The 10,910-nt window shown below is 39.2% G+C and overlaps 1 protein-coding gene across 7 annotated transcripts in view; it reads right to left on the bottom strand.

The window, feature by feature from the left end:
* Nucleotides 1-1,020: 1,020 nt before the first annotated feature.
* Nucleotides 1,021-10,910, bottom strand: part of LOC114025702 (transducin-like enhancer protein 1) — a 116,472-nt gene continuing 106,582 nt past the window's right edge. For all 7 annotated transcript variants that reach the window (XM_027839167.1, XM_027839168.1, XM_027839169.1 and 4 more), the window contains 5 exons: nt 9,923-10,170; nt 5,170-5,317; nt 2,595-2,745; nt 1,797-1,873; nt 1,021-1,651 (listed from right to left, as the gene is read on the bottom strand). In XM_027839167.1, the coding sequence (XP_027694968.1) occupies nt 1,544-1,651; nt 1,797-1,873; nt 2,595-2,745; nt 5,170-5,317; nt 9,923-10,170 (732 nt within the window). In that variant the 3' untranslated portion in view covers nt 1,021-1,543. The remainder of the gene's footprint in view (nt 1,652-1,796; nt 1,874-2,594; nt 2,746-5,169; nt 5,318-9,922; nt 10,171-10,910) is intronic.

The following is a 10,910-nucleotide window of genomic DNA, read 5'->3' as shown; positions in this document are numbered from 1 at the left end:
TCAGCTCCGGGCATTTTCTCTGGCTGATATCCATACACGGAAAGATCTCCCTCCCCAACTCTATCTACTAACTTCTGAACCTTCAGGTCCCAACTAAAATCTCCTCTTTTATAGGAAACTTTCCCCAACCTTTCTTCATTCGAGAGCCTTCCCTCTGTTATTTCCTATTTATCCTGTATATAGCTTCCTTTGTCTGTATTTGTTTGCATTTTGTCACCCTGATTAGATGGTGAGCTCCTTGAAGGCCGAGACTATCTTTTGTCTCTTTTTGCATATGCAATGCTTAACACAGTGCCTAGCACATAGCAGGCATTTAATACATGTTGGCTAATTGATGATCCTGTAACAACATATTTAGGACCTGGAATTTTGTCAGGAATGGGTAGATTGCAGCCCATCTCTATGTACCATACCCTTAGAGAGCTACCTGAACCTCGGAGAAGTTGAGTGACTTTCTCATGTTCACACAGGTAATCAACAACAAAGGTGAGATTTGAACTCTGGATTCCCTGACTCATCCATATACTGAGTGTTCAGAAAGAGTAAGTGATTTTTCCACAGGTCACAGAGTTATTAAATAACAGTAAGTGCTTTTAACTCAGGTCTTCTGACGCTTAAGATTAGTGCTCTTTCCATTATACCACACTTGCCTTCAAGGTTCTGACCTGTGAGTTCTAGTCATGAGAATATTGTAGGGAGAATTAATTCAGAAGAAATAATTCCTGCTTCTCAAAAGCTTCTCCCCCACTTCTTCCCCTTCTCCCCACCCTGCACCCTCCATCCCTGGCAAACTGCCATTTATAGCTTTGACACAGTTCACAGTCTACAACAGGGACACATCTGGTTGGCTACACAAGTACAACATGAGAGTTCAAATACAAATTCATTAAACAGAACAAAAAAGCTCATTTTAAAGCTTCTGTACATACATTTTGGACTCACTTATAAAAGCCATATTAATGCCTCCACCCCACTCCCAACACCCTGACAAACAACTCAATAAAGAAGGGGGAAAAACACTTGTTGGTACTAAAGCCTTTACTGTAATAAACCAAATATATTTACAATTTATACAAATGTTTAACCTTCAACAAAAATACAAAAAACATATCACAAGATGCAAAACCAGGGAACAAGTTCATCGGAGACACCACTGCTCTACATAGGACAGAATGCAAGTTGAACTGCAAAGAACAGAAAGGTAATCTCACATATTCAGGCAATGAGAGCGATCTCTAGGAGGTCACAGAGACAGAAAGTAAAAGGCTCCAACATTCTTCAACAGATTCAGTCTCTGAATCCTAAGACCTTGGCTATCTGTCCGTTCATTTTTGCCTCCATGCTTCCTTTGGGTCTAGGCAGGTGACCTTTATTTAGTTTGCTGGATGTTGCCTTGTCTTTGTATACTCGGAGTAGTTTCATGAAAAGGCTTAGAAACATCAGATTTCTTCTTTTTGTTCCTTAAGTTACAATCTTTCTACTTCTACAAATTCAAAACATTTTGGCCCAGTTCAACTCTAAAAGTTAAAACCACATCATGTTTTCAGTAGATTACTTCATAGACTGTAGCTTTCTTGTCTCCAGAGCCAGTGACTATGTATTTATCATCCACAGAGATGTCACAGCTAAGCACTGATGAGGACTCTTTGGACTAGAAAAACAAAAAAACGACACATTACTGAGAGAAGAGATAAAAAACAGACCACATTCACATCTAGTTTCACATATTTGGGAGAGTCACAGATATCATGGACAAGTTACATTTCCGTAATTATTTCTAGGAAAGGAGCTCCTACCTGGAATATACTGGCTCCATAGGGGGTCCTCCAGGCATTAAGGAGGTTATCTTTTCCAGTACTCACAAACCATTTACCTATTAAGTAGAAAGGGTACATGGAAAGTTTTAACAAGAAAGAAAGAGAAAAATCCCCAAACCCATCATAAGACAGCTACACTGGATTTACTTAAGATTTACCTAAACTTATGCACATCCTTTTAATATCTGGCTGTTAATATCTGACCAGGAAACTACCTGGTCAGAGAGAAGGAAAATTTAAGGATGACTATGAGAGCCTATGAACCTAGGTGGATATTGATGGTCTCAATCAAAACAGTAAAGGTTAAAGGAAGGGCAAGTTTATGGGGAAAATGGATTCTGTTTTCTGACATGCTGAATTTGAACCACTGATAGGACAGACAGTTGGAGATGTGGGACTAGAATTCATGAAAAAGATTCGGATTGAATATACAGACATAGATGTCATAATATAATGTAAATTTCTACCATTCCCAATGTATGTTTTATAGAAAAAGTAGAGATGGGGAAGGGTAAAACTTTTCCTTAAAGAATACCAAATCTATATGAATACAATTCCATAGTCTGGATAACATTTCTCATTAGTTAGAAGGATTGAAGCAGACACTTATTAGTAGTTTCTGTGGGCATTATTAACACAATGGAAAAATTATTATTATTACATCCAGCTGCTTAACTCAAGAATAGCATTTGTTCTGACATATGATCTTCAGTTAGTTTGATTTGGTTTTTTTTTTTTAAATACGTCTCCTAAGGATTTGTTTTCTATTCTACTTACCACAGTAAGCAAACTTTAGTGACAAAACACAGCTTTCGTGAAGATGCAACTGGTACTTGTCTGGTTTATTGACATGTAATACTTCCACATTACTGCTCTCCATGCCCACTGCTAGCCATTCCCCAGTTGGGCAATATCCAAGAGAAAAGATCTATAAAAAGCCAACAAGTCGATTAATTCTTCTGCATAAAAAGTACGAAGGGGAAGAGGATGAATGGTACTAGGATATATCTACATTTAGATTTCTTTCTCTATCTCTACTAGATATGGATGGGAAAAACTCATTTAACAATGTATAAAATATAAAAATGTGTTAATTATCATAGTGCCTGACTTTCAGTAGAAATGCCTTATAAGCAGAGTAAGACAGAAAAAAGAATAAAGGAAATGAAATGAGCAGTACTCTGTGCTTTTCCTTCTCTCATAAAAATGTAGAGATTTGGGAAAACTAAGTTTCACTCAAAAACTCTGGGGGTCCTCCCCTAAAAAGAGCTTAAAATTTAAAACATTTTTTCCAAGCTTTCACTTTTCTAAAGGCAACAAACATGAGAATGATATGAACAAAGAAAGGTATATAGAAAAAGTACATTTTTATGTATGTTCCTAAACTAAAAGAAAGTAAATCCAGATGAGTCAAGGGTGCTAACATTTTTTTTTTACAAATAATTTACTTTCCATTCCCCCTCCCCCACCTTCAAAGAAAAGGAAAAATACTGGTGTGAAAAATTTTATGCATATTTTACTTCCTATTTCATCACATCTTCAAAGAAAACTAAAAGTCCTGGTTATATTGCCCCCAATGAATTTCAAATTTCTGGAAACATTACATCATTATCCCCTCAAAGACTTGATAAAGCTAGTCCTCTATTCCTTTTATTGGGGAGAAGTCATGGAGAAATCATTAAAACCAGCTGCTTCTAGTAACTGAAAGACCCCATGATAATCATTCAGGGTCTTTGAAAGACTGTAACAACCCATGGCTTCATTTTTTGTTATTCCACTGTTCTGTTCTGTGTTGTTTTCTTTTGTTTTGTTTTTTGTTTCATCAATTTGGAGATCTGTTGTGGGCAGGAAAGACTCTTCCTCCCCTTGCTGGCTTTGCACAATCTCTGCTCTTGGCCCCACTTCTAACATGGCTGAAGTCTTCCTGCCTCATTGTTCACTGTGACCCTCAATCATACATCCATGACAATTTGCAAGGATCGACTGTATTGTAAAGTTCATCCCAGAGGTTAGCAAAACTCAACTTGTTGCTTTTCTGCACATGCCATGTGTTCTCACTGATGTGGCAGCACTAACCCAAACCCTACGTGGGCAAAGGAGACAAATACAGGTGGATAAAGATGAAGCAGCCCCTCAGGGAATTGTAAGGGGGATGTAAGATTGACAATCAGCCCCAGACCACAACGGCAAATGAATCTCTGATCAATTTTGATAATGCCAAAGGTATGGCAACAGCCCAGAAGAGAACACACACTGGATTCTGCAACTGTTTCAGGTGATAAGGCCTACGTTAGGTCCATATAAGACTTACAGACCCGGAAAGGGGTGGATGGGTGGGTGGGGGTCGGCCTTATGATGTTGGCTCGTTCTGGGGGGACTTTCCCAGAACTCTAATTAGAACTTGAAAGTTCACCAAAGGACAATTTGTCTGAGTCCCTCTAGGACTTGGGGGGAAATCTAGGAGCCTTAATGAGAATGGGAGCTTGCCTGAAGTTGGATGAAATAATCCCTGGGCACCAAGCTTCTCCTCCTACCTTTGCCCTAGCCAATGTGGTTTTAAGGTATGGGCCAAAGGTCTTGCTAGGTATTAAAGTTACAGGACAACAGAGATTGAGATTGTGCCATACTTTCTAAATTAGAGGACCATCAACCAGTTTTGCAATTCTAAGCCATTAGGAGCAGCAGCAGTGGCCTGGTCCCTAGCCTGAGGATGAAATCTTCCTAGTTTTTCCAAGTATTACTTTAGATTTAGACACATCTCCACACCACTCTCACCATGGGAGATATTCACTATTTAAGTAATTTTCAAAATATCCCAAAGCTCTGAGGTTTCCACTTCTTACATTTAATTTCAAAACTCCACTTATCTAATCACGGACAAATACATTTTAAGGGATAAGTAACAGAACCGGGATCCCCTAAGATTGCTTTGCATTTCTTATCCTCCCTGATGAAAGCAAAATGAGTAACTTTCTAGGCTGCTGTGATTATTTTTATCTCCAATGAGAACACTGTTGCATATTTTCCTAGCACTATTTATATATTAATCAAATAATCATCTTTCGACCTACATTAAAATAGTGAGCATATGTACAACAGACTTTCAAATACTGCTTAAAGAAAACAGTGTATTCTTCACTACTCAAATTCCTTGAATGAAATTATGCATAAACAGAAGAGAGCAGACCGGTTCAACTTATGCTTCATGAGCCTTGGCCCATGGCACTCTGAAAACTGGGGGTGTTTCTACTTCTTTAAAAAAAGAAATCACAACTTAGCCACTCCTTTGCCTAGGCCTCTACTATCTGGAAGAAACCAACACGTATATTCAAAGGGAGGAAAGACTCATCACCTGCGAAGTGAAATCATGTTGCTGTAACTGCCGCCCTTCTCGCAGGTCCCAAGACCTGACCGTATTGTCCAAACCTCCCGTCCAGAGCTTGGTGCCATCATTCGAAATGTCAATACAGCTGGCTCCGTCTGTGTGGCCCTGGAATTGCCTGATAAAACAAACCCGATTGAATAATGATTTCCTGCCAGAGCTCAAGGTAAACACTGTTGTGTTGTTAGTTTTGGACTCTGTAGGCATGTGTCATCTCTTCTGTGTCTGCTGATTTGTAAGATGAAACTACCCTTCCCTTGGGTAGGATATGAAATTGCACCTGCAAAATGGTTTTTGTGATGCAAGCAGTAAGGAAATGGAACTCTATTTCAGCTAACTAAACAAGAGAAGTTAAATAGTTCCTTATTAGCTTTCCCCAAAAAATATTCTTTCAGAAATTCTAACTCCCCTCATACCTGTAATATTTTTTTAAAGGGCAACATGCAAAATCCCAATTTCATCCTCAAGTGAACACGATGTAACAGAACAAGGCCTGCTTAATAATATGGATGAGATCCACCATCTCCTGCCACCCCCATAGCCATCTGTGAAATGTCACATTAAATATACAGAAGGTTTAGTGACATTACCAGGACAGAATCCAGAAAACCAAACTCTCCCATTACCATGACTGAGTCAACAAAAGGATGCCCTTTGTGCCAGTGGGTTATGAGCTCACATATTTACTCAACTCTGTTTTCAGCGTTACAGCTTTGCGTTAGGAAATCCTAAATCCCAGTAACAAAGGGTCATTCCAAGTTCTATTCAGTCCTCTTGACCTCAAGCTTGGCAAAAGAGAGTCAAAAGCCAACTGCTGATGAAAATGGCAGGAATCTCAGCAAGATATTATTTTGAAGTGGAGCACAAATGCAATATTCTCAAAGCAATCACACACACACTCTCATCTGAGCACCCACTATAGGTAAAGTACTGTGCTAGGTTTGCCACTGCCCACCGAAATTAGCTATAAATCCACCTCTTTCATCTCTGTATCCTTAGTGGTTAGGACTGAACCTTATATATTTACAAAAATTTTATTTACATTTTCAAATTTTCTTCCTCTCTCCTGCTCCTCCCCGACCCACAAGAAGACAAGCAATAGGATACCCATTATACCCATGGACAGTACCTCATACATTAAAAAAACAAAAAATAAAAAAATCATACTTATTTCATTAGTAAGCAACTCCTGGTGAAAGAATTCTCTCAAATCATGCAGACTGCTAACTGTTTAACAACTTATAATCTTAGAGAGTTATCTCGTTTACTAAGAGGTTTACCTAGTGTCATGGAGGTGGTGACAGAAGCAGGTTGCGGATGAAGATCTGACTTGAAATCTAGTAAAGCTTGTACTGTACCAGCTCTCTATCTAGTATGCCTCTCTGCCTCTCACTTTGTACACAATAGAAGCCTAAATTATATTTGCTGAGGATGTCAGAGTACTAATGAACTAGGTCTTCTAATTATAATATAGAAGAGGACCTCCAAATCTCTTGATTCTAAGTGCTAAAGAATCACAGAGCTTGAGAGCTGGAAGGGACCTATGTGGCCATTTGGTCCAACCCATACAAGAAATGCATCTTGACTGTAACATATCCAACAATCTTTGCTTGAAGATTTCCAAACAGGGGGAGGGAGAGAACCAAGCACCTCTCCAGGAAGCCCAATCCACTTTTAAACAGTTCTACAACTTTCAAACTTCAAAAGAAATGAAGACAAAAGGAAAGTAAGCTAATTTTTGTTTTTAAAATTTTAGTGGCTTCAATAATACAAAAAACTGTGGTTTTCATTGGGGTGTGGATTCTCTCTCCTTTTAATAAAAACAGCCAACTCATCCATGTTTCAGTAGGACTCTGTGCGGTGCTCAAGCTGACCAATTCATCACCCAGGGTCAACTTGGTGATAAGCCTCTTCAAGCCTGGCAAAACTGGTCTTTGGAGAGTAGACAAAGTTTGTCAGCTGGGTCACACTACAAGTCTTTCAGTGACTAATGCCTAGAACTTATGGTCTACTAGCATAGCTTTCATGATCCCAAAGTCATCTCCAGATAATGATGATGAAGCATCAAAGGAAGATTTTTATGGAAGTGGCCCTGACATTGAACTTGTAGGGGAAACAAAGATAGAGGATGGAAGGCATTTTATTATGCCCTGTATAATTTGTTTTGTTTTTTTTTCGGTTGGGCAATGGGGGTTAAGTGACTTGCCCGGGGTCACACAGCTAGTAAGTGTCAAGTGTGTGGTCTGAGGCCGGATTTGAACTCAGGTCCTCCTGAATCCAGGGCCAGGGTTCTATCCACTGCACCACCTAGGTGACTGCTACCCTATGTAATTTGGAGAAAGGTTTGAACTCTCTGCTTTTCAAAGCCTTTAAGAATAGGACCATCTGGACCATGTCACTTCCTGGATCACCCCCTACTCTCACCACTAATGCCCCATAACTTTTTAAGACTCATACTCTGAGACCTGAAGCAGTGCACTGGATTCCAGTGGACCTGGTATCAGGAAGACCTGAGTTCAAATCTAGCTTCAGGCACTTACTAGCGATGTAACTCTGGGCAAATCACTTAACTAGTCTGCCTCAGTTTCTTCATCTGTAAATTGGGAATAAATAGTAGCACCTGCTTCACAGGGTTATTCTGAAGATCAAATGAGATTTTATAAACGTATAAAGTGCCTGGCAAACCTTTAAAGAGTTATATACATGCTTGTTATTATTATCAATTATTCAAATCCTCAAATCTTGCCATCTTGATAAAAGTAGGTTTTACTTCACACTATCTTCTTTACTTTACACTATCTAAAACATGCACAGTCTTTGACTTAGCCTTAATGTATTTTATTATATGCTTGCCAGTAAAAAGCTTTAGTATTTGTTCAAAACGCAGTTTTTTTTTGCTTATATGTCCTACAACTAAGCCTATTTAGGAGTTTTCACCTGTGAAAGAAACTTTTTAGAAGAAAGGGTCCATACTCAATCAAGGTCACACACACACACACACACACACACACACACACACACACACACACACCCCCTATAGCTTTTGCTCATATATACACACACCCCTATAGCTTTTGCTATATCTACAGTGTATGATTTTGTGATTATATGAAAACATCCCTATATCAGTAAAAGTCATGCAATTCTAGTCTTGTTTTACAAATGGTAAAACTTAAGCAAACAGAGATCCACAATGTCAATTTCTCATGGTTCATCCATCCATCTAACCATGCATGCATCCAACTACGTCTGCTATAAAAGCTGGAGTAGTATTATCAGGTCTTATTTGCTTGTCCTGTAAATCAGTAAAATTAATTCTATTGCCATGTCAACACCATGCGTAAGAATAGAGTATGCCTCCATGACGTTTACCCCATTTCTACCGACGTGGCTTAGAAATAAAATGGGGTGTTGAAATTTATACTACTCTCTGGTATATACACTTAAACACACAAGAGACGGTAAACTCCAAAAAGATGGTAGGCATCAAAGGAGCATACAAAACAAGAGATACCAAAACATCTCTTACATATATCAATCTCGTTCTTAACATTTAATTGATTTTAAAATGAAGCCATGCTTTCTTTAACTTATTAGGTGCCAGTTATTGTTACCAATAAAAAGCAGGGAAGCCACAGACAAGGAAGAACAAAAAATCACTTCCTAAAGACTGGAACAAGTATAAAGGTCGAGAGGATAATATACAGAAAGGCCCTCACACAAAAGGACTTTGCTAGATATAATAAGCTTATTGTGTAAGTTTTACTTAGGGCCTGAAAAACACCAATACTTAAAAAAAAAAAAAAACCAACCATGCTGCAGGGTCATGTTCTTGAAATATGTTCTTCTAGTAATTCTGCACAGTTCATAGCATCATTTCTTAGCAGGTAGCTTCTAATGTTTGCAATCAACAACTCCAGCTAAAGCAAAAGCTCTAATGAAGCCCTCTCATAACCTATGCTCATCCTTCCTCAGGCAAGACACAAATACTAGAAAATTGGGATAAAGATGACTAAAGAGAAACTGTAAAAATTCAGGGCAGGAGCCATGGTGACAGCCTTACAAGGGTCTAGGGCACACAATCTTAATCTTTTTTGGATCATAGGTACCCTTAGCAGTCCAGTGAAGTCTATGGACCCATGTCATAATCACAGTTTTTTTTTTTTTAATTCATAAAGGGAAATACAAAGGAAGCCAAATTTATACTGAAATAGTTATGAAAAGCAAAACATCAAGAACCCCTGGTCTAGAAAGTATTGGTCTTTACCCATGAAATCCTGTCATCTCAGTGCCTTTGCCCTGGCTCTACCCATCACATATCTCCTGGAAAGCTCTCTGTCCTTACTGCTTATCTCTTCCCTGGCTTCCTTTAAGACTCAGCTACAATGCCACCTCCTACAGGATGCCTTCCCCAGTTCAGATGTGGCCTGGACTTCAGTGAGACTACGTTTCCCTCTCCTTCATTCTGCATATAAAAACTGCATACACTTCTTTATGTCCACATCTCCCCCATTAGAATGTAAGCTCCTTGAGGGCAGGGATTATTTTTGCCTTTTCTTTATATCCCTAGGGTTTGGCATGGTGCCTGCCATATAGTAAGAACTTCACAAATGCTGGTTGACTGACAACTACCAAAGGCAGCCTATGGCTCAGGAACATCTGAATTGTCTACTCAAACAATGCCTCTTCTGAAATTCCTCCTTCAGGGGCCACAGTCACCCACCTGACCAATGTCTGGTTGTGCAGATCCCACACCGCGATGTTCCCGTCGCTGCAGCAGGAGAAGCAGACCTTGGAATCAGGGCTGATCGCCAGGGCGTAACAGGCAGGAGCCGAGGATGTCAGCTCAGCTTTGATGCGTGGGGTCGGAGCTGCCAGGTCCCAAATAGATAACGTACTAGCTTCTCCACCTACTATAAGGGTGCAGCCATCAGGCAGCAATTTACAGGAACGGATGTAATTATCTCTGTTCTGTGAAATAAACACTGCTCAATTACTACAGTGCACTACCCAACAAGAAATAATACTATCCTTTCTAACACTAGTTTAGTTTTAGACTTCAAATCTGGGATGTCTCAGGTGCCAAAACAGTGTAGGAAACAGAACATTCGAATCTCAATTGCTCTTTGCTGTCTTCAAATGCCATCACAAACTCACCTTAGGATATAGATGTAATAGCTTTTGCTTCCCTGCTGTGTCCATTTTTTTTACGCAGTAGACAGGGCCATATAGACTCACTTTCCCACAACTAAACATAAAGTTGCAAGCTTATTTCTCTAAGAAATAACTCTTTCCCCCTTGGCAACCTTTTCAAAACTGGCTTATAAATCCTTTGCCTCATTATACCCTGTGAATGTGAATTACCACTGGAATAATGAAGAAATGATACACATTTTTTGCTACTCACAGCTCCTCAACCTGTTTCCTAAGATGTGTGTTGTGTCTTCATTACTCAGGTAAGTTGTTACTTAAAAAAATTTCACATAGGTCTGTCCCTATAAGAGGACATATCCATTAAGTACTAGAACTCCCACCCTGAAAGGCAAAAGTAAGATGATGGGAAAATTCTCATCTTTTCTACTCCCAAAATCAGTGAGATATTATCACATATATTGAAAAACAAAATAAAACAAAAATAGGTGAGTCACACCAACAAGAGGAGGAAAGGGCTTTCTCTGTACTTCAAACTCTTCCATCCATCCATTAAATCT

The sequence above is a fragment of the Vombatus ursinus genome, unplaced genomic scaffold (assembly GCF_900497805.2).
Source record: "Vombatus ursinus unplaced genomic scaffold, bare-nosed wombat genome assembly UNPS02014832.1, whole genome shotgun sequence".
Classification (NCBI taxonomy): domain Eukaryota; kingdom Metazoa; phylum Chordata; class Mammalia; order Diprotodontia; family Vombatidae; genus Vombatus; species Vombatus ursinus.
Note: the sequence above shows the minus strand (reverse complement) of the source record. Positions and strands in the feature narration are given on the sequence as shown.